Below are 25283 nucleotides of genomic sequence, written 5' to 3'. Positions count from 1 at the left end.
AGGTGTAACTCAAATTTCAACACCAAATTCGATCGTTTGTATTGCCACATTAAATGACTGAGTGAGCCTTGCATAACAAAAGAATCGGTTGTCCAGGCTGCTAACTGCTGATTTGAACAGTTTGATCAATATTCAAAATTTGGACTTGAGTACCCCGGACCTTTGTTGTTGGTTGACCTGCCAAAGTTGCTTGTCTCCCCCTTGTTATCACGGTTATAGTGCACTGTGTTACAGGCTTATGCAGCACACAGTACAAGATACAAATATTTTCAATGGGTATCCTATATTATAGAAACCAACAAGAAGGTGCCTCTCTTGCTTATTGGCAAATTCAAACGGTAATTTTTTTGCTGGTATATTTTCAGCGCGTCGTTCACAGAGTCTGGTTCTGGTTCTGGTTCTGGTTGAGTCGGCATTGCCAGACATGCTGTACTTCACATTACACAGTTCTTAAACTATTGATATAAAATAAGTTTTATGTTTCTATAAACAAGTCATCTTTTAAGTTAGATCAGATTAGTGATGACAAATTTCGGTGGTTATTTTAAGCAGAGTGGCATAAATGATATAACGACAATTGCAAATTGACAAGCGATGATATTTTACTATTAAAGTCTGCTTGATCTATCAAGTTGTTGTGAAATTGAATTTGGATGCGAAGAGATATGATATCAAGACCTCAGGGCAGCAAATGCTTTTAAGTACATTCTATAGATCTATATTGTTAGTGATGACAAATATTCGCTTGTTATTTCTAGCAGAAAATTAGATGACGACAATTGCAAGTTGTTGAGCGATGATATCTGCTATATCGCAACATTTGCGGCGGCGGACAACCTCGATATTTTTCACAATTTTGATTTTCACAACATTGTGATGTACGTTAATGAACTAATACCCTGCAAAAATCAAGTCCTTATCAAGGCTTTATTTTGTGGAAAAAAATGCCAGAGATTTTTGATATCACGTCGGAACACGACATTAAAATCACACGATCGAAAATATTCGTGACAAATGACATGATTGATGGCGGCTAAAATCTGCTTGTCGGCGTAAATCATTGTAGTTATGACGCAAATGATAGTTTTCAGCCATAACAAAAAATCAATCCCTATATATATATTAAAAATTGATATTTAAAAGTCCTCGAAGTAAACTTAAATCTAATGATATGTACTTAAAGTGTATGTAGCTGTTAGGAAAAGCCAATCATCATTTGAAAATGTTGACCTTTCATATTGAAGATTTTTGCACCAAAAGATATAAATCAGGAGGATGTTCCTCGTATTCATAATGAAATTGGTTTGATTCTGATGTACTCTCAGGTCCCACAAAAATATTGTGCACACGTTTCTATCTGAGCCCTTAAATTTGGGTAAAAATGTAATTTTGTCCTTGGTCTTGCTAGTTCGTGGGAGTGTATATCCTTAAAAAAATACTGAGGCAAGTTAAAAATACAAATCTTTTTTTGCAATAAAACAGAACAAATCGTATGAACCGCGTTCAATTATCAGATATTGCCCGTTTCCCCACTACATTATACAACACATCAACCTTGTGACAAAATCGTTTCAAGGTAGATACAATAGAATGATTATTGTCTTTTGCGTCATACGAGGTTTTTACTCATTGTCTATTTTGGGAATGATACAGATCACCAGTTTTACTTTGACCTTGGACCTGAACTTGAAACATAACAAAATCGTTCGTACTGTGTTCATGTGTGTGTGGTACTTTTTGGAGCGGAAAAATCCAATCAATGACATTTTGCTACATATTCCGTATATTATATTATATTATATTATGTATTACATTGGCAGCCATACAAGGAAAAAAGGAACATTCGTTGCGACAAGTTATTGTGTGTCGTAAAGCAAGTAAGATTTTCATTAATTTATCTTTGATCTCCAAAATGTTTTAGCCATTATATGAGGCCAATATGAATTATTGAATTGTTTAGAAACAGTGATCCATTACACTCTACATCATAATAATAATAATATGGAAATTTATAATGCGCAAGTATCCGTCAGAGCCGCTCACTGCGCAACAACAGGAATATGACCACAAAGGGGAACAAGATGAACAGAGCAAATACAGAAAATACACAACATACCATAATAAACATTCTACACTACAAGTCATCAGCAAAAGCGATATTAAACAGATGTGTTTTTAACAAAGATTTAAAAGAGTCCAAAGTAATACAGTTTTTAATGTGAATTGGTAGATTGTTCCAAAGTTTAGGACCACAAATGACAAAAGAACGGTCGCCAAAAGAGTTGCTAGATCGTGGTTCCTGAAGAAGATGAAGATTGGCTGAACGAAGTCCAGTACGCCCAGGTATATAAATGTGCAGAAGATCGGCGATATATGATAGTGCAAGTCCGTTTTGTGATTTGAAAACAAAAGTGAGGATCATAAATTCAATGCGTTGTTCAACAGGCAGCCAGTGCAAGTCAATTAGAATTGGAGTGACGTGCGAACGTTTCTTTGTGAGAGTGATGAGGCGAGCGGCAGTATTTTGAGTTTAGTTGCTTCTGTTGTGAGATATTTGCGTATCTTGCCGATGTTACGGATTTGATGATAGGCGGCTTTGAGAGTGGACGCAACTTGCAGTTTATGAGACATGTCAGAATCAAAGATGACACCCAGATTTCGTGCATCACAAGATGGTGTAATTTGCGATTCTCCGATGACAATGTTACTAATGATGGATTTAGATTTCTGATGTTTTGAGCCGATGATGAGAAATTCGGTTTTGGTATCATTGAGTTTAAGAAAGTTTACACGCATCCACATTCTTATTTCCTGACATCATGTCAGTCAGAGGTATTGGTATCGATACACCGTTGCACAGTGTCATCGCCCCGATATCTTCATGGCAGACATCGCCATGGTAGGTTGAATCCACAGCCACGCATGGACATTTTGTTCCGACCTGTTTAATAGTTTTGAGACGCATCATGGGCCGGGGGACATCCAACTAAGACTATTGACAATAGCCTGGTGACTGAACTCTGTGTGTGTGAGTGAGCATGATATATGCCATGAGGTCATCTGCTTTTAGACTGCCTCCACGAGTGGCCTACGCTGTGCTATATAATAGTTCGGCACATATAAAATCATAATTTTGTCAGTTTTTGAGCTCAATACGCACGGTTCTTTCTCAATACGCAAGCTAACGACTATCATATCCTTTCAACACATATATTCAAGTACAAGCAAAAAATATGGCTTCTTTAGAATAAAAAAATTACAGGAGATATTCATCATTTTCTACTCCGGTATCTTGAGATTTATCGTCTCAATATTAAATCGTGCATAGCACATTCACGTGTATCGATCCCTGGTATTGATTTTAGTGTCTCTGCTGTACAATGTAATTGTAGTTATTTTCTGATGCGTGAGAGGCGCGAGAAAATTTATAACTCTAATGCTAAAATGAGCCACAAAATTGGGTTAATTCAGGTCAAAAACAGACCAAATGCTAAATCGCAAAAGTTAATCTCTGCATTTTGAGGCAGGGAATCAACTTCCCCCTGCCCCAGTATGTATGTACAATTAGACCTATGCCACTGGCGCTGATGAATGGTGTGGTGGGAGGTGGTGGAGGGACAGCTCACACATAATTATTGCCAATCTTGCATAATCATTTCATGCACCCAGCATTGCCATCCATAACATCCTTGGCCCATATAGCGTGTGAGCCTGTTTGGTACCAGTTGGGGTGGGGTGGGGTAGGGGTGGGGGAGAGATAGTTGACATCATGGGCTACATAAAAATGCAAGATAGCAATTGAACCGGAGTAGCTTTTGGTGGGAAAAGTTCATCGAACTTTACACAGGGTCAAATTTCAAAGTTGCTCACATTGGGTTAAAAACATTCCAATGTATTCTTCTAGTCACAAGGATTCAGAAAATGTATAGTTTGACCTATCTAGGACGTACCGTTTTTGCCTCTATGGGGGTAAAAACATCAAAGTGCTTCGATTTTGCCAAAAGAGGTGTCAAGTAGTTTTGATAAAATAATTCAGATAAGGATAGACCGGGTAGTTTTCGAAGGGCCCCTTGAGGTCAAAGGTCATCTGGGGAATGTAAATAATTCCCTCAAGTAGATAACATGAAGAAATGAAGCAGCTTAAAGCGATTTCTAAATTTCAAACGCATGTATAAAATAAAACTGAGGTCTTAAGGTCAAAGGTCATCAAACAGAGGTCAAAGGTCATATATAGGCCATCGGGGTTAAACAGCATAGTTATCATGCTGCTGATGCTCTATCAGTTACTCTCACAGCTACCTCTAACAGCTACGGGTGAACCATTAATAATAATAATAATAACAACAACAACAACAACAACAACAACAACAACAACAACAACAACAACAACAATAATAATAATAATAATAATAATAATAATAATAATAATAATAATAATAATAATAATAATAATAATAATAATAATAATAATAATTGTCTTTCGTCTTTCTTTTTATTATAGACTTACGCAGAGAATCGCTTGTTATAATGGCCACCAAACAAATTATGCCAAAGGTATAGTTTCGATAGTATCATCACAGTAATCAATATTGTGCCTTAAATGAGAGAAAATTGTGAAAAAATTGATCAAACGATCAAATAAAATGAGTAGAGCACCAAAACTAAAACTAAATAAAATTGGAAATAGATCCAACTTTCACAGGTTGACCATGATTTGGAAATTATATCGGATTTTCATCTGCACTTGAAGAAATTCCAACTTATTCCAATAATGACATTCATCACTAACGAACATGTTTAAATAATTGAAAAAAGGTATACTATGATCAGCTCTTAATAGGCGGGAATTATTCGGATTTTGTTAATGCGCGAGTCAATAGAGTTCAAACTTACGCACGCGTAAATTCACAAAAGCACGTGTCATTCACGCAAAACGCAAATCACAGTTCGCGTAGGTGCTGCGCCCAGCTGTGTATTCGCCATTCTATATCAATCCACGATGTTATGAGTCCCGCCTATTACGAGCTGATCAGACTATAAATGAATTCTTTGTATGGAGCAGGTGGAGCTTCATTTGCATCTAGACGGTGCAGTGAGACCGGCATCACTACTGGATATAGCAAGGTAGGATAATGGTACAGAACTAAATCATTGGTTCCAAGTACCTAATCGTAAATATATCAATAGACGAATCCAATTTCACGCATTCCTATATCTCTATGGCAGCCATAACTGGGTCCCCCTTGAATCTATTCCACCTGCAATGTGAAATGATGCGACCTTGGCGGAAATTTTAAACTGCATTCCATCGCCCATGTTATACGTAGACTAAAGAATAATGAAAGGTTACAACACAATACAACATAACATCGACATCGGCTTTAATCCACCCAATTGGGCAGTCATAACACCAGTTTGGTGCGCCATGGACCCAGTAATGGCCGAATAAATTCTAACCATCACTTGGCTCGTTGGATTCGTCTATATGTAAAATACCCGGGGTAAAATAAAGAAATATGGTTTATAAATGCCTATATCTGTACATTTTAGACATGTCAGAGGCGGATAAAATTGTTATGTTAACTTTTTTGTTAACTCGTATTTTTCGTGTCGGTAAAAGAGGTCTTAACTTATTTAAACATGTTTTGTCTTTCAATAAAACGGTGTGTTTCAGAAAGCGAGGTCTTAGCATTTTGACTCCAGATGAGGAAGCTCTGCGTAAACTTGTGACAGTCGACAAGATAGGAGACTGGGAGCGCATTTTAGGATCCTTCTCTTTCTTCATGCCCATTATTGCGTAAGACCACTTTATTTTAAATTTTCATATTTTGCTTGAAGCCTTACAGATACATTAGTTTGATTCAAGTGTTGGATTTAGTTTTCGTTTGAATTTGTAATCCCATTGAATGTGCTTTGCAGCTTATGTAAGACTTGGTCAATTATTTTGTGTCTGCTATTCAGCAGTGTACTTCGGTTATATTTAATATAAACGCGCTTTTATAAATACGCACGTGACCCATGGGCACGACATACCAAGACCAGCAAGCGTGACAAATCCTCATTCATCGACCACTATACAGAAAGGGATAGGAACTCTGTAGATAAATATCATCAAATTTAAGTATTAATTGAATTGCAAAATTATTACACATTTTGCAATTCCGAATTTGTAATATGTTATTAAAAAAAAACATTTTGAAAGTATTTTGACGACGGAAAAATTATTCAACGACGGATACGTTTAAAATATAATCACAAAGTTGAAGAAAATAGACAATTGTGCTGCACAGAAGTCTCATGTTGTTCCGCCTTTGCATTCAAATGTATAGGAAGACCACTCGCTATGTAGAAGGTCACTTCGACACTTACTGTCTATAAGCTGTTATGGCAGGGCGGAGGCGGTCACGTGCGTATTTATAAAAGCGCATTTATAAACCGTTCAGAAGAACAAAACATTTGGATGACACTTCCATAAATCATGTCAGCAGCCAGTCATCCTTTTTGATGGTGATTTACTAAGCTGTAGTCAAAGATTTGTAAAAGACCAACTCCAAACAATAGCCCGCAGTCTTATTCGCGGATAAAAAAAATCACACAGCCACCAAAACTTTGTGGTGCTAGCTTATTTAACAACAAAACTTCCGTAATTATTATTTGTTGTCATGTCATAGTTTTAACTATACACCTATTTCCAGTACGACGGCAACTTCGTGACCTATTTTGTTCGACAGCCTACGGGTTGTGAGCACGGTGTTGAAAATTTAGTCGGCAAACGCGTTTTAGCAAAATGGCTCCAGAAATGGAAGACACGGGCCGTTTTCTGTTTAAATTACACATCATGGTCAAGTATAGGATAATGATAATTACTGCGTAGCAAAAAATAACGTGTAAAAGTTGAATATATATATATGGTAAATAACGTATCTTGAACATGACCAAAGTAGCAGGAAAAACATTACATTAGTTTTTCAAACATTCCGAATTTGGTCTCAACTTGTTCCCAGATATTTATTCATATGGTTAACATATCTAGTGTGCTTCATTGTAAGATAACTTCCCAAAATAGGTCATGGTGAATAGGCACCAATCGGACTTAATGGTCTTTGACATAATTTCCCATGTAACCTAGGAAAAACACTACAGATGTCTGGATGTATAATTCCAAAGAAGACGATAAAAAACCAGAACGTGTCCGACGTAATTGACCTTTTCGGTAAATCACATAAGAATTTGCGAGTACACCTGGGAGCTCGTCATTTGACGTCACGCCGATCTGCGCCGATGCGCACATTGTTTATCGAACATCGTTACTGCGCATTGCAAGTCGGTGTGCCGTCAAATGACGAGTTCTCAGGTGTACTCGCAAAGGCTTATGGGTTTACCGAAAAGGTGAATCAGATGTAACAGATTGTATGGGTGTTCAAATTTTAAATGTGAACAAATTGTTTTTACCCCGATTTTATTTTACCCCTTCATGCTGTAGCGGCGACAAGGACGCTCTTGAGCGAATTGCCTATGAACTATGCGAAGACAAAGCCAAAGAAGGGGTTGTGTACTTTGAAGCCAGATTTTCACCCCACTTTTTGGCAGATAAGGACGTACCATAAAATGGGCTTTTGTGGCCACTGTGGGTACATTGAAGCAATTTCTTAATACATACCAGAAATTTTCAATTTTTCAACACATTTACACAAACCATTCTAACTATACGCTGTACCTTAGAGAAAAATGATGTCGCCCGTGTTATATGAGACGATAGATGCACCACAGCGACTAAAACAATACCTTTATTCTCATTCTTAAACACTTCAATTCAAATAAGAGTAGAAAAAAAAAGGATTACACATTTTAATCAAAGTAAATCCTACATTTTACAAGGAATTACCTAGGGCTTAAAATCGATCAGTCCCGTTGTTGAAATGCGTCTCCGATTGGTTCAAATAACGCGTATCGCGTCGAAGCACACGTACCGAACCGTTTTATAACGTGTTATATTACACGGGTAAGAACCAATAAGATTGCATGAACGTTCTCAAGTGTTTAAGAATTGACATTAATCTTTCTATCTCAATCACAATAAAATACTTGTGTGCAGTATCCTTATTTGTGTAGGTAGAAGTGTGCCAGAATATCTTGCTAAAAATAAAAGGAAGACGTTATTGCCACCTACCATCAGGTTTAGCATGGCATATATAACTGTGGTAAATGCGCGAGAATTACTAGATCATGCACTTATTTTATGCACGATTAAGTTGAGTTCTACCAAATAAACCAAAAGAGAAACAATCGTTAATTAAATACATCATAGGTGTGCATTTGAAATCAAATTTGTATTTAACTTTGGCGACTTTCAATGCGTAATTGTATCAACTACTAATAATACCAGAACTGCGGTAAGATTCGATATCTGTCAAACTCACGGATTGATTAAATCAGAAAAAAGTGATATCTTGCAAACCTGATACAATAAAAAACATTAATGGTATATACGATTTTTTTATATTTACGAATACTTTTTAACCTCAGTTGAGTACTTGCTTCATCCTATTTTACACCCGTAATGACTTTTAAAGTAAACAAACAAACCAATATTTAAATTTTAAAAGTTTAAACTGACTTTCAGCACAAAATTCACTAACCTTGAATTTTCGATGTGTGACACACATCCGCATCAGAAGAAGTCCCGAGATGTATATGTTGTGATGGACTTGCCTTATTGTTGACCATTGGCGACTTTTGATCGAATGAGGGCGTTGTATAAGATTGGCCATTCCCAGGCGGCATAGGTCACGCAACACGTGACGTTCGAGGCTGGCGAAAATACAAGGCTGACAGCCCCATTCAAAATACACGGTTAGCAGTTATAAATTGAAAAACAACATACTTACAGTGTAGTACATTGTCGTACCCCAACGGTTTTAGAGTAAGATAATTTTGTTTTGACACCACATAACAAATTTAGAATTGTTTGTGAAGATTTCATGATTATGTGTTAATCCAATGGCGACGTCAAAAATGACGATATCGCTTCCACCACCGCCTGCTAATTCAAGTCCTTTATCGCGATTTAGTTCTGGCTATAACTTCTTGATCTGGATGGCCACCTGCACTAAATGGGATACTCTCTATCATCCTTGGCTAATACCTTTTTGGATTCCCAGTCAATATTGTGGCGAGAGTCTGTTTTAAGCTCTGCGACAGCAGAGGGTTTGCGGCTGGTCAACAAAAGTGAAGTCCATCACAACATCTTAGGACTTCTTCTGATGAGGATTTGTGTCACATATCGAAAATTCAAGGTTAGTGTATTTTGGTGCTGAAAGTCAGTTTAAACTTCTAGAAATTGTTTATCACCAGCACGTATGAACTTACATTGGAATATTTAAATTGTTTAATTGCAGAGTGGTCAATGGATTGCGTACGTCTTGCACAGGAATTCCAAGATAAGCTAGTAGCAGGAATAGATCTTGCAGCTAATGAAGCTGTACCAATGGACCAAAGACACATAGCTGCATACCAGGTATGTGGGCAGAAACTAGTCGACCTGTTCTGGACCAGCAGGGCCCTGGAGGTCGACCGTCGTTTGCCATCCCATCCTCAAGTTCCATAAGGTTGTATTTATCAATCTCCGGGTCAATCTATTGAATTGGTACACCTTGCCGACAGTTTTGGATTTGGGTAATATTAATAATATTACTTCAATTAAATGCCACAATACCTAACATAACAATTAAAGCCTATTATGGTTCTAACAACAATACCAAACGATATTAAAATCTCTTTCGTTTACCAACCCAGGAGGCTTACAAGTGCGGTATACACAGGACTGCCCACGCCGGTGAATTTGGACCTCCAGAGAATATCAGAGAAGCTATTGAACAAATGAAGGTAGAGCGGATAGGTCATGGTTATGCTGCGGTGAAAGATGAACAAATTTATAAGGTAATAGAGATCTATGATAACATGTGCTAATCTTCAACTAGCCCGTATTACTCAGTCCTTAACTCCGAACTGTGCAATACGGCAATTATTATAATTATGTATTCGCTCTCGTCCAATTGAATCGAAGTATTGAAATTTACCACACAATGGGCGAGTGGTACAGGTTCATGCGGGCTCGAACCTCCGCTGTGGTGCTAGCGTGTTGTGCCCTTAGACAAGGTTCTTTAACCTCTGTTGGGTCTCTCCACCAATGTGTATAAATGGGTATATGCTTATGCTGGGAAGTCAAACAGACTCGTGCGGGAAGATTTGCCCCCCCCCCCACCCCCCACCCCCACCCCAACAACAACAACTACATCATTCACGGACGAGTCTGGCCCTAAGTGACTCAAAAGAGAGATGAACATGAACACTCCGGCCTGTAAAATACAGGCATGAATCTTTACCTTTTACCTTTAACTTACATGATTATATGGATATTAAATTCAGCCTTGCACTCTTTCCTTTGTACATTTTGAATTAATTAAATGAGCCATGGGGGTCTTTGGTCCATTGGAGGGAAGACAAACTCTACATGAATGTTGCTGAGAGTGGAAACAACTGATAATCCCTATCCGGTTAGGACTAATTAAGCAATGCTGAAACATTTAAATCATCAATAAGCCCTATAGTATTAGTGTGTATTATTTTATTATCTGTAGTTGATAATGTTCTCGTTTGCATTTCTATGCCCAGTTAGTCCAATCAAGTGGCGTGCACATAGAGGTCTGTCCTACCTCGGGTAAAATGACAGGGTCAATTGATCCAGATTTTACCAAGCATCCAGCAGTCAGGTATGTACAAATATAGTGTGGTAGAGGTGAAAGGGTTTGGGTGCATATGAAACGATTTGACTACAAAAACGATTCTCTTAAAATACATCTACGCACAGTTTCCACAGATATTTCCAGCACAGCGAGTCTAGCCTAGTACGCAGTGTGTGTTATACTACACAGTCGAGTGCATAGCATCATAAGAGCTGTGTGAGACCTAGTGGAAAATAGGAATGCAACTAAGAGTTGCATTCGATTTACACAGGGTATTTTGCAGGCATGCCTTCCTTACTAAAACACCAAAGTGCGAATATTTCCAAATATTTAAATTAGCTAAACATTTAGGACATAAACATTTCTCAGTGTGCGTAATTCCCGTCGATCATGCCACTGTTTTTCCGTGTAATTTAGGACATGTTACAAAACTATATTTTCTAGAATTTCAGAGAGTACAAACAATATTGGCCGGTTATTTTTCACACAATGACGTTAACTAGGCAATGGCATATACCTCTAACATACACTGTTTGTAAAGGTCACGCGTCAATGGTGAGAGTAATGTGGATTGTGTATAGGAAAATGAACAGTAACTGCACTATGGAGCACATTTTTATTGAAAATACATCCACCAATAGGCACACTGAGTCACTTGACAGTAGGTGATTCTGGCTTTGTGTGGGTTGTGTGTGTGTATATCGACTATACTATACTGACCTTGTGGGAGGGGTATATTATGGGTATGTTGGTGTTGTTGTGACCTGTCATTTTTAAAGAGCGTTACCTTAGAACGGGCCCTTTTGAAATAAAAATCTACCAAAACAGTGCCATACAGCTTAGTTCTCAAAAATAAACGATTTTGAAGGACATTGACGCACACAGATCCATAGGTGCACTAATTTATTACATTTACATTTTCACCTTTATAGGTTCAATAAAGACGACTTGAATTTTTCGCTTAGTACCGATGATCCACTTTTATTTAACAACACAATGGATGATGAATTAAATATCGGTCGTCGGTTCTTCGGTATGTCAGAAGAAGACATACACAAAACAGTAAGTTATATTGTTACGAGTCGTACTGACTCAAGGCCAAAATTACCTTTTACCCGAAGTCACACGAATGCGCAACACAAATACACTGTTTGATTAAGCTAACAAAATCTTAGTCTTTAATTGAAAACAAAGTATGATTGGTACATATAACAACAATTGCATATACAATGAAATCACACAATCAGAGTTTTATTCTATCAGTACTTAACCAGCGGTCTTCTTGTTGGTGATCCTAGAGTTCTTGCAATGCTCTGAACGACTGATGTATATATCCTTATTCACTTGTCCTGCGAAAATCAGCGAAGTCCATTGTATACTTGCGTTTATAAATATCCTTGCGTATGAAATCCCCACATGAAAATGATGCTGCTTTCTCTAATCACTTATCTTCTTGCGCTGCTTTCTCCAAAAATATATCTCCTTGCGCTGCTTTTTTAAATATTTTTATCTCCTTGCGCTGCTTTCTCCAAAAATAGTGTTTCTTTCACCAATCGCTCTTTCTCTAGGGAACAGGCTTCTTTAACACTGCTCCGCTGTATTTGACAGATGTGTGGTTTTCATAAACCCAGCAAACTCCGGCAATTCGACAGAAGAACTTTAATCCTGTGATGAGGAAGAGCACATTTGTGTACTCGAAATCTCATTCGTCGCTGTATTAAAAATAGCTCAATTATTGGCTATGTAAACTGGTTAACATGTACTTCTTTTTTGAAGCACAAAGACCAACACACACATGTGGAGTTTTACAATCTCCCATGACATTCTGTAAAGTCCAAACTCAAGCCTCCAGCTTTTATACCAGCACTCATGCAAAACCCATCATCTATTTTAAAATAAACCATCACTTCATTCACATCTTCACAGATGATGCAAGCTTGGGATTTCCCAAGATTAAGTATAGGCTACACATTAACCTTTCTCATTACATCACTTCCTGGGTTTTTTCCGATGGTGCAATACACTGAACTGGGGATTTCCAAGTTCCAAATATACATCTGACTTTGTTTACAATAATTTGGGGGAATCCCAAAATGACTTTCCACACCAACTCTTGCAAGTACAAGGGGGTTTGAAATACTTTCAGCTTGTAAACAAAGCTAAATAATTAAATTAAATTACTCAGGGCACATCACAATATCCATACATGTAGGCCCCTAATCTACTAATACCACGTGTAGTCCTATAGTACTATCGGTGGAAAGAGCCATCGATACTTTATATACAGGGACACCGACAGCTACCGATAGCGCTATTGGACGTAACTAAACGTGGTGACTAAGTATCGTCAGAATTAGAAGACATATTCTCTAAATGTAAAAGATTGAGATTCACTTGTAAACCACTCAAAAAGAGTGAAATGTGTTTTTGAACATTAAAACAAATCTAAAAAGAGTGAATTTGAACTCTTTCAATGAGTTAAATGAAGGACAACTCTAAAAATGTGCTCTCCTTCATTTAACTCCTTGAACGTGTTGAAATTCACTATTTTAGAGTGTTTTTCACTCTTATTGGTGTGGTTTGAAAGTTTTAATAGACACACATTTCACTATTTTTGAGTGGTTTTATAAGTGAATCACTGGGGATTGAGTTTTTCACTCTTTTTCATTTAGCATGTTTAGAGAGTGCACAAAATGTTATATTACCTCCATACAAGTAACCCACTAAAGCATTGTCAGAAATTCTTAGTTTTTAAAACGATTCGTATCTGCTAAAAGTGTTTACATTTGGTGAATAGAGTGATCTTGACAAAACTAGCAAGTTTTTACTTACTTAATATTTCGTCCGTCTCATCGGAGGACTTCATCAGGGGTGAGCATTCTTACTGGATGGTATCATTGGTGTTTTTTTTGTGTGGGTTTATTTTTTGGTAAAAGGTGATCTTTTGTGATTTTTGTGTGTGTGTGATTGCAATGTAATTCTCTTTTTGTGTGATTTCTTGTAAAAATGAAAAAACAAACAAACACAGAAACATAAAAAAACAATGAAGTCAAGTTACGGATAAAAAAACAAAAACAAAAAAAACAACAACCAAAGTGTGAGCATCTGATTCACTTTCCTAGGAAAATGACCTCCGGTTGTGTGTGGTCTCATTTCCAGTCTTCAAAAGTGGGTCATATACGTGACTTAGGAAATAAGTGCCTTCCTCTTATCTATTCATGGTCTTTATCCTCCTTTGTCCTCTTTGCCATTACTACCCTCAAGAAAGATGATTCTAACTTGATTATGGGCGCAAACAAGGGTAGGTCAACTGTAGTCTTAGACAAAGTAAATTATAAAGAGAAGGTTCATGAAATGCTGAGAGACGAAAAAACTGAATGCTGACCCTACCGAAAAGTATACTATAAGTAGGCTATAAGTTAACTTCCATCCTCGCTAGACTTAAGAACATGAAGAAAGGGACATTCACTGAAAAAGTTTTGGCCGAAGTTTGCACGAAGAAATGCGCGCGAATCGACAATTTAGAAATCATGTTAAAAATCATGAAAAAGGGGTCTTTGCTGAAAAAGGACGTTCGTGTTCCCCCCTGCAGCTAATAATAAAAATTCATGTTCTCTATCCTTTAATCCTTCCCGGCGTAACTAATGACCCCTCCCTAAATCACCCATATCTGATCATGTTGCAAGGGCAAATCACGTGGTCAGTTGGCAGGACCCAAGATACTTACTTGACAGGGAGCATGTCAGAAAGTTTAGAGAAGTACGGGAAGCGATGGTGACCAGTATGAGGGGGATAAAGATCATGAATAGAGTAGAAGGCACTTATTTCCTAAGTCACGTATATGAACCACTTTTGAAAACTAGCAATGAGACTACACACAACCGGAAGTCAGTGTCCCGGAAAAGTGGATTAGTCCACATGTCTAAGTAAAAAAAAAAACTGATTTTGTTAACAATTTACATCTGTTTTTCAATTGTTATTACTTTAAAGACTCGTCTTATGAAAACACACAACAACAATATTTTTAAAATGTTATTGTCAAATATTTTTGCAAAAACCTTTTTTTAAAAACTGAACCTTCGTCTGATCAAATGCTTGTGACTTTACTTCTGGAGGTCACATGGGATTCAATGGGATGTCATAATGTGCGGGATTACTGTAAAGGGTATAAAACATTTTCATAACATTCAAAAACATTTTTTGTTACCTTACTGCAAATATTCTAACATATTGTTATCTAAGTGTTGACAAAATATCTATTAAAAAATAAATTTACCCAAATATGGTTTAGTTTTAAAATTATGATTTTGTTTCTAATGTAAGAATACTTTCTGGGCGCAGTTTATAACCCGACATTTAAACGTTTTGTGGCAACCTTTTCTAACCTTAAGCGAATGCTGTCCAAAATGGTCTGTGTTTGCTAGCACAACGATGATATTCTGACATTAACCAACACTGCGACTAAGATACCCAGGGTTGCCAGGTTCAAATCCCGTTCAAGGATGAAGTCCCCTACCTGGACATGGAACTAATTCCATTGTCTCGGTTACCCGTGCGAAAACTCATAGGAGCTGCTCTTGTGAGTGCATTATTACAAATGTCAGCCTGGGTTGCTTGTGTTGAGTCATCAATATCGATTGGCAGAATTGCCATTTCCCCAGACCATTATTTGAACACATTTTTGCATACTCTACTCTATAAAGTACGCTACAAAGTCAGACAGATTTCACTATTGTGTTGACTATTGTTTTTATTTTGGTTGTTGTTTTCTGATGTTCTTTTACAGATGTTGAATGCCGCTAAAAGTAGTTTCCTTCCGCAACACGACAAACAAGAATTACTGAAGGACCTTCAAAAATTCCAAATATAGTCATGCCTCTTTCATACTCATTGAGCACAAGACCAAGAATTCAACCTTTGCAGACAGATCGTTTTCTTGTTATGGAACAAAACTATGGAGCGCATTACATGAACATAATCAAACCCGCCATTTCAATTGATTTTTCAAGAAACTGTTTAAACAACATTTGTTCAATATTGCTTTCAATCAGTAACTGTATTAATTTTGCTTTGCCTAATCATGTTAATTTTGGACGTTATTTGATGTTAATTGTTATGATGTTTTATGTATTATATTATTCTTGTTTTCATCCATTGTTTTGTTTTCATGCGCGGTATTAAATATCAAAACGAAGTGACTATTTTTACCTACACTGTAAAAATTTGACTAATTTTTACTGTAAAATACATGGTAACTATAGTTGCCAGCATTCTGCCATAAAAACGACGAATTTACAAGTATTTCCACCGTATAATTAGTATAGGCCTATCTATGGTATATTACCGTAAAAGTACGGTAGAATGCCCATAATCCTGTATAAAATACGGTAGAATACACGTATGTTTTCCCAGTTGTCAACATTTAACCGTTAAAATTACCGTTGTTGCCGTAACTTTACACTGTACATTATACGAAATAGCATTTAAACACAATCTGTCAGGACAATACGGCTATTTACCATTTAAAACATTGGATGATGCAACAATTTACACTCACAAAAAATAAACAAATACAAGCTAACGGTACTAACATGCCAATTCTCCGTGAAGTAGTAATTCAATGTTATGGTAAATAAACGTAACGTTTACGGGAAAGTACCGTAAAATAACGGCAATATTTTACAGTGTAACAAACAAGTAAAAAGTCAGTAGCTGCTTATAGCGTATCAGGATAGGGGTAGGGTTCGCCCATAGGGGTCTTACCGGGTTGGTAAGCTTCATACTGATTACACCTTGACCAGAATTGCCATGCGAATCTTCTTTTAGCATGTTTAAGCACGATAAATAACTTAAGCCCAATAAAACATTTTGATAAAATAATGTAGAAAAAAACCCTATTATAACCCCTATACACCATAATTTCTCGAATTAATGTAAGCCGCCAAGAGAATTTGTGCTGCAATTTATACTATGTTTACGGCATGTTCCGTTTCGCATACTGACGTAGGCCTATAACCTTGTGATCATTTAGTGTGAAGTAAAAATAGTACAAGATTGTGCTTTGAAAACTTATGGACAGTGTTCATACAGTGAATTCAAAATTAGTGCAACAACACAACCATGTTATTAATCAGCATTCTTTTCAAACTCGTTTTTCTCCAAAACGCACTCCACTATGTGATGAACCCGACAAAATATGATATGAGCCATAATATTTTACTATTAAATGTAATTGATCCATCAAGTTGTGAGATTTATTTGTAATCTAATTGTGAAAAGTCCGATGCTATCGGGTCCTGAAAGCAGCAAGTACAGTAATAATGCTATTTCCAATCTTTGATTTTCAAAAGGATATAACTTATATATGTTCCGGACGTTTTACATTAAGCATGTTAAGGGGGTACTACACCCATCACATTTTTTGCGGGTTTTTTGCATTTTGTGAAGAAATGAGAAAAAAAAATTGGACAAAGTGGTATGCAAAATGAAGGGGCAAATCTTCTCGTTATATTGGTGGCATCGGTATGAATGTAGCTTACATGCTTTTGAAGATAGAAGCCAAAAGGAGGTACATCACTCATGCTTTAAATTCACTTCATTTTGGAAAGCTTGCTATCAACGGATTTCGTTAAAATTTTGGATACGTGTTGCCAACACATTAGAGAAATAATGTTGATATGTAAAATGGGAATAAGTGGTTCCTGATGGCTTCATGAACTTGGTGATTTTCAGTGCTCCACGTCTATCAAAAACGAAGTGGTTAAAATGCTTCTATTTTCAATGTTGAGCTATATTTTGTATTTGTAACTAGCGACATTATTTCACTGAAACTTAATTAAGCCATAGGTAACAGGTTACCACAACCATACTACAGCAATGTTGAAAAAATTGCATTTCTCGTAACCTATACCCACCATATTCAATAAGACTCGTAAGTTTAAGATTTGCCGATTTTGGTAACTATTTTGTCGTTATTTTCTAATCCATTTCAGCTAGGAACTCCAAAATTGATACAGTGATATAATATTTTAAGTGGATTAATATTTTTTGAGTCTTACCTATCATTGTCGCTATCCAAGGCAAAAAAAAGCAAATATATTCCATAGAATTCTGCACTCGCCACGGTATCCGAATTTTGACACGCGAATTTTGACTACATCACGGCCACGATCTATTGCGTCATAACCAGTTGCCGTGTTTTATGCATGTATATATTTAGGTATTTTTAAGCTCAAATTCTGGCGTATGGGGCAATCCCAATACGGAGCCATGGAGTAGGAAAAAAAATTGGACAAGCCAAGACGGGCCGGGGGAAAGGAATTTGGGAAAATTGAGCAGATCGACGGGGGGAAAGCGATATTTGGTGCACATATATTAAATGGGACACGACTGATTTTTGAATAACACGCACTTTTGGAAGTCACGTCACGGGTAGGCTACAGTATTACGCAGTCAAAATCATGAAAATTTTCCTGCTCGTTATCCGGCACGCTACGTAGGCCCTACGCTCGCATTTAGACATTCCCATCTATACAATTTTAAAGGCCTTTCATGTAATCCCAGCAAAGTGTGAAAAATTAAAATTGTTTATAATGTCTAAAAGTGAAGGATACCCCGGTAAGTCATTTAAATTGTCATTTGGTATTTTTGAAATGTATAAATTTGGCATAGGATCCTATCAGCAGTAGGCCAATTGATGTAGGTGGCCTATCATAGGCTTAGCTAGTAATCAGATTCGTGTAAAATGTCTGATGATTTTTTTCTCGGGATGAGATTTTGTCTTTAGTACTCGGCGTTTGGCTAAACCACTAATACTATAACAACAAACAGGGACAACAAAGGCGATTATGGCCGGGGAAGGGAAGGGGAATGCAAGAGGTAAGAAATTTCAGTTGGTAGGCCTACACCATTTGGAAATCCCCAGTGAGCCCCTTATCATGCTTATTGAATATTTTAGTAGTGTTATGACCCCGGGCTACTTTTATTTTTCCGTGTTACCTTTAAAATGTACGCCTATCATTAAATTGCGGAATTGTAGGCCTATACTCGTGCTTTACACCGCTGATTCAGTTTATATTATCGCAACTCGCCATCTGGGGCGGTGAATTGCTTTCCCCATGCCAACAAATCTTTGCCCTCCCCACTTTGACATGCCAACCCCTCTATCGACATACCAAAACATTATACCCCTCCACCTAGGCCTACATGGCAGCCGGTATTCAGTTTTAGGCAGGCCGAGAAGGGGCAAGCCGCAAGTTTTGGCACGTAGGCCTATATTATTGCAAAAGCCAAGTATTAATATACCCCGGGGTATAGGCCCTAATAGGTCTACTATTATTTAATATGTTCACTTTTTCTACTCACTTTATTAGGGCCTACCATTTAAAATGTCTAAAATTGTGGAATTGTTAAAATGTCTTAAATTGCGGAATTGAGCAAATTTCTCATACGTCCAGTGCCGTAGGCCCCTACATAATTCCAGTCTCGAATATACGCACGGCCGTTGCACTGTGCTGTATACGAGCCGCCGCCATGTTTGTCCGCCATTTTGCGAGTGAGAGGCCAGGGACTCAGGTCCGCCCCCCACCCTTGGATGCGGTCGCCCTGAAGAATTTTACTAGGGTCTTTTTTGTACTTTTGAGCCTATTTTGTTTCACTCCTTTGCCCCTCCCCTTAAAAATTCCTAGCTACGCCCATGATCCCCCCCATGACGCCACTTCACGGGGAGGGGAAGAGGCACAACATACATTTCTTGATTTTATCAGGGATTTTACCAAGAGACGGTGCTAGGCATACATGCTCATGTTTGAATCTGGCAACACGAGAACTTTGAACTTCTGCGGCAGTCTTGTAGCCGTCCGGCCCTGTTCAGTTTTATACACGCATTTGAATAGGAATTGTTTTGCGCACTTACTTAATGTTTATGGAGCACATTTTCTTCATTAGTTTGTCAAGTTGATGTCAAATGTTCTATTCTATATTATTTGGCAATAGTGGTTTTTGCCTATAGTATGTCCAAACATGGTCCAATGTTGTAATTTGTTGTTTTTGATCGCAAAGGTCGGATATTTTTATTCCCGATTTAACTGTGCACCCGCCCGAGGGCTTCGCAAGGGTGCAGAATTCGGCGAAAGTTTGACGGTAATTTTGCCTTTTTTGACACTAAAACGCATTTGATCCTTATTTTTATTTCAACAACATTTTTGATTAGGTAGCATAATGAGGCGGCTACCAACTTTTTTACCAAATCTTAAAGAATTTTTCTCAAATGTCTGACCTGTGTATTTCCTATTGGTAATACAAATTGACGTGTCAGCCCTAAATATACATAGGCAGGTCGTATTTTGGACCGGTAGCGAGTCTAATACGTACTGTATATGTGAATATCGATGAATGTTAGAAACGGCAGAAACCGGTTGTGAAGAAGACTACGTGGATCGTATAAGCGTCCTTACCAACCAGTCAACTTTAAGACAAATAGGTGAAAAATGACACTTTAACGACGTTCTTTCATATTTTTTTTATTTCACATGATCCGTGCATATATCGCCTAGTTATAAATGAAAAAATATTTTTTTAGACCAATCAAACCAATATATGGGTGTAGTACGCCCTTAAGTGCGTGTCAAGCATATATTAATATAATAAAGGAAGATACAATGAAGACCCAGCTCGTGTGTCGTCGCCTGAATTGAAATGGAGCGATCAATAGAATCATGAAATAGGTGTGCCCGGAGGTGTACAGCTTTGGATAAATCACAAAAGTTCCAATAGTGGAGGAACGGAAGAAGTGGTCCAACCTCATTTACTGCATTGGACATGCAAAATCTTTGAATCGCAGCGTGCCATTTGTCACCAAAAAAAATCAGAATTGCTTCACCTTAAAGGCCCTTTCAGTGATTTCACAGGAACATTTAAAAAATGGAAATTTGTCAGAGTTGCTTAGAAATAAAGAATAAGTCTACAGAATTTCATTAAACCACTTTTCCCTGAATACATCGACAAATTAGTCAAAAACAGAAGTTTTAGAAAGGTTTTCTACTTCAACTCTGAGAAAATCGAGATTTTCGTACAGTGCGCCACCAATCGACTGGAAAAACTTCCTAGTCCAGTGTTTCTAACACGGGGAAGTAGAGTCTAAATTGATTTAAAACAGACGCTTTTAAGCTACAATTTTGTAGTAGAAAACAAAATAAGCAATTAAAGGTCACCGAGGCAAACTAACGGTCAATTCAAATATGAAAAACAGTTAAAATTGTGTATTTTGTTTAAAATAGTAGCTACTGCTGTAATAAGTAGTAGAAACAATACGCAACGCGTGTTGGTACGTGGAGAGTGAGCTTCTTTCGATCTCGAGTCGGACTTTTTGTACTGTCAGTATCAAAAGTCCAGAATCATGCAAATGCTTTATTTTGTCTAAATTACACGGCTTTCGACTGAACCACTAGCAGGCTATGTTAGCACATCTATGCCAATTACAAAGGTACCAAAATCTGAATTTTGATGATTTTTACGATCGTCCGGATGAGCAAATCACTGAATGGGCCTTTAATGTTGGTCAAAGTTTATCATATTGAATGCTTTCTTCAGCCGATACGTGACTAAACTTTATATCAGACGCAATATGTTACAATGTATTGCTATAATGAGATTTCTACTCATGCACGACTACTTTTATCACTTAGACAAAGTCTATACAGGGTGTCCCATAAAAAAATACCGGGCAAATTAATCTGGACGTAAGTCGAGAAATGGACATCAAAATCCAAAAATCTAAAAATTAGTGTGTAGCCCATTTTATTCTGCATCTTATACGCTAATTTTACTGGAATCGGTTGACTGATTGCGAAGAAATGAGCGATTACATAACGCATGCGTCAATTCACTTCATTCCAAGTTAGAAAGAAAGATCATTCGACACAATGCACAATTATTATATAGTGGTTAACTGTCAATGGGCTTCATATTTTGTACCGTGAAATCCTTTTCGTTCTTTTTAAATAATCTGTTTCTTGCAAAACATTTAATTAGGATGTGTTTAAATTTGAAAATTTACGCGATATTGAAAATGAAAGCTGCATGCATGTAAGATGATGCATAATGAATTCCATCTGGCTTTTGGAATATTTCCAAGAAATTGTAATGCAAAGTTTAAATCTTTAAAAACTTCAACATTAATATTGCATGGTATCGAAAACCACACGTAAAGATATAAGCACTTGTTCATTGTCATCATGGCTCAAATGTTCTTTGGAAAGTTAAAATATTAACATATTTGCACAGCCTAAAGAATTAAAGTTGCAGAAAATTGCAGAAATCAAAGTTTTCTCGGACAAAATGTTATTCATCTTCAGTGAAAGCATGAATAACATAATACTGTCGGATTATAAAATAGATAATGTGGACTAAATATAATGAGATACACAAACTTTAGGAAGCGGTGAGCGAGTATGAGAAAAACGCCTGTTGATCAAACTTGGAATGAACTGCAATGATGCGCGCATTATGTAATTATTAATTTCTTCATAACCACTCAAGCAAATAAAATAAAATTTTCGTATGTGATGCACAGTAAAATAAGCTATGCGCTACATTGTTAATCTTTTGATTCTAATGTTTAGTTCTCGACTTACGTTCAATTTTATTCACTCGGTAATTTTTTATGGGACACCCTGTATGCAGCTGTGTCTTGGGGTAAAGTTGAAGGAATTTTAAGCCCCTGCAGAATAAATTACATTTGTGTGTTATTTATGTTTTATTTACGCAACACTTCAGTGTTGTCCACCTTTTTCTGTTCGGAAAAAGTGGGTGTCATGATGGTGGTTATTAAAGCAATATTATAACATTATCATACAAAATAGATTAGCATTTCATTGCCATAAAATGTTAGTTCTTACTGTCAGATATATCCCCGTTTATTTTTGAGCCGAACAACTATGGCAAAGCAAAGAAAATTGGAATTTACTATCAGCGCGTATGTCGCCAATTACGTACCACTGCTTCGGTCATGTTATGGTACGACCCTTTGTTGTGTAGATCACCATCTCGCACGCAGTGACGTACTGTGTGTTATGAACATCGTGTATGCGTTCGACTAATAATTCCATCGTAATAATAAGACGCCGGTTCCGGCGCTTTATTCAAAATCTCGGATTTTGACAAAACTACAGCACCTAGAGTCTTGATTTTTGCAGGGTATATTGGTTTAATAAAGTACAATATAATCATGTAAAAAATGAATTTTAAAAAATCAGTGAGGGCGTCCTCAATAGCAAATGTTATAATATGGCTTTAATATTATAACCACACACTTCGTGTTTAGCTGAAAACCTTTGACATGTTTAAGAGCTGATACATTAAAAAGTGGAATTAAGCAATGTCCAATGCATTTTGGAAACACGATACTTCTAATTTTGTTGGCTTTTCTAGTTGAATCTATTGCAGAATAATAATAACAATTATCTCCTTCTTGACTTTTTTGCAGAATTAAAGTTGCTATAAAATCATAATACTAACAATAAAATTTGATCTAACAATCATCCTAATCATAATATGTGACCGTCCACGGCGAATGAGCCGTAAATTCCTCCCCCGGTCAATTTTGTTTTATTTCGTGTTTAAAAAATAAACATCATAAACTTAAATATGGTATATCATTTGACTTCAAACGATATCCAGAAGCGGGGTTATGGTTTGTTAAACTTTGCTCCGTCAACAAAATTATAGCTTTTTACGTTTTTACATGTGTCTCTTTTTCCACATTGCTGGCAATAAATATCAAACAGTCATAATTGGCGGTCATTTCAAATCATCCCCAAGTCAACGAGGTTTAAGAAAGTTCTCTCATTGTTAATTGTTGGTTATGAATACCTGTACAAAATACAATGCCTGGTAACCCACCACTTGAACAGGATTTAGCAAAAGCAAACAATTAAAAGTTATATAGCCATCTAAGGTAGAAGCTTATTATCCACTTCAACAATAGGATTATTGATTAGTTTTTGACTATCAAAATTAGACGGATGTCGGGCCAGCTTAAGTTACCGATGAATACGACCTTCGTACACATTTTACATCGCAACTCAGAATACAATTTAGGGAATTTACGGGTCATTTGTGCTGCCGGGTCACATACGTTTTTTTAAACCATTTTATGATTAAAAGGTTTATGAGAAGAGTGTTACCATAACAACCACCGACATTTTATACCATCTATCTACTTCGGTATCTTCTTCAATTTCCAATATATTGGCACTATATGATTTAATGTAGTATAGACGAACCCAATTTCACGCATTCCTACACCTCAATGGAAGCCATAGCTGGGTCCCCTTGGGTCCATTCTCACCTTTGTGAAATGATGCGTAGACAAAAGAGTGATGGAAGTTTACAACACAATACAATATAACATCAATTTTAAGCGGCTTTAATCCACCCCTCCTCCCATAGACCTAAGTACCAATTTTTCCAGGGCAAAATGCAGGGAAAAGTGTAACAAAAAAAATTACACACACATTACACAGAACAAACAAACAACACAGGATTACACAGAAAAAACAACAACACAGGATTACACAGAAAAAACAACAGCACAGGATTACACAGAAAAACATCCTTGTATTTTTAATTCACCCCAATCCAAATTACACGGAAAAATTCCCCTGCATTTCAACTTATCCAAAAAAAAATGCAGGGGAAAAAATCCCCCTGCATTTTTTTTTAACCTCTTCATCAAAATCAAAAATTTTTTGATTTTTACTTTTAATATATTATTTCACAAAAATTATCCACAAGACCAAATTTGTCTTGATAATTTTTAACATAGTCATATCTTTTTTTTTCAATCGGTGGTTCATTCGTAACAAACTCAAGAGTCTTTTTCAAAACCTCGAACTCCTCTGTCCTTTCAGGAAAAATCCAAGGTGGTCTTAAACACAATCTCATCCTGTATCTATCCTTATACCACCCAATGTAACACATCAAAAGGTTGATTGCCTGGATTCTTACTTTGTTTCCGTTGTAACCGCTAGCAGCAACAAACAGGTTTTCGAGACTAGTACCATTCCACATATAAAAATCTCCTTTGGAAGAGTCTTCCAGTTGTTGGAATATTTCATCATCAGCGAGCTCAAAATAAATCGAATCAGCCATTTTTTATTAAAATAAAGATGATCGTAGCATTTTGGATTCTTACGAGCGCTCTTTTGGATTCTCCCGAGAGAAGAATCAGGATGGAAGCCAAGCGTATGACAGAAATTTTGAAAGCCTGCAACGATGCTAAAGAAGCAGAATGAGTACAGAAATAAAAAAACCTCTTGTGATTATTAATCACAAGAGGTTTTTTTTGTCGTAGTTTACCACACCCATTTCAAAATGGTTGTAGTCCAGTAGGGTATTACAAATGCAGTTAATACAACAATCAAGGGGTCACACTCAGTCCAAGATTTCCACCATTCTTTATGAGCGAAAAGAGTAAAACCTGGTACACCATCTTCATGGTATTTACCTTCTGCTTCTACTAATCCGTCTTTGTGCCAA

At 36.9% G+C, this 25283-nt stretch overlaps 1 protein-coding gene across 1 annotated transcript; it reads left to right on the top strand.

The window, feature by feature from the left end:
• The first annotated feature begins 1793 nt into the window (after positions 1-1793).
• Positions 1794-15945, top strand: LOC140166886 (adenosine deaminase-like). Its single transcript, XM_072190373.1, has 11 exons — positions 1794-1877; positions 4502-4554; positions 5063-5124; positions 5675-5797; positions 7484-7598; positions 8387-8393; positions 9399-9517; positions 9796-9939; positions 10675-10772; positions 11678-11807; positions 15532-15945. Exons 2-11 carry the CDS (start codon positions 4528-4530, stop codon positions 15613-15615), a joined length of 909 nt encoding a protein of 302 aa, XP_072046474.1. The 5' UTR covers positions 1794-1877; positions 4502-4527; the 3' UTR covers positions 15616-15945.
• Positions 15946-25283: the final 9338 nt, after the last annotated feature.

Source organism: Amphiura filiformis, chromosome 12, assembly GCF_039555335.1.
Source record: "Amphiura filiformis chromosome 12, Afil_fr2py, whole genome shotgun sequence".
Taxonomy (NCBI): Eukaryota; Metazoa; Echinodermata; class Ophiuroidea; order Amphilepidida; family Amphiuridae; genus Amphiura; species Amphiura filiformis.
Note: the sequence above shows the minus strand (reverse complement) of the source record. Positions and strands in the feature narration are given on the sequence as shown.

Coding starts and splice junctions, on each gene's coding strand:
- LOC140166886 (XM_072190373.1), top strand. CDS start 4,528: ATGGCCACCAAACAAATTATGCCAAAG. Junction 5,125..5,674: donor TCACTACTGGATATAGCAAG/GTAGGATAATGG, acceptor GGTGTGTTTCAG/AAAGCGAGGTCTTAGCATTT. Junction 5,798..7,483: donor TTCTTCATGCCCATTATTGC/GTAAGACCACTT, acceptor TTCATGCTGTAG/CGGCGACAAGGACGCTCTTG.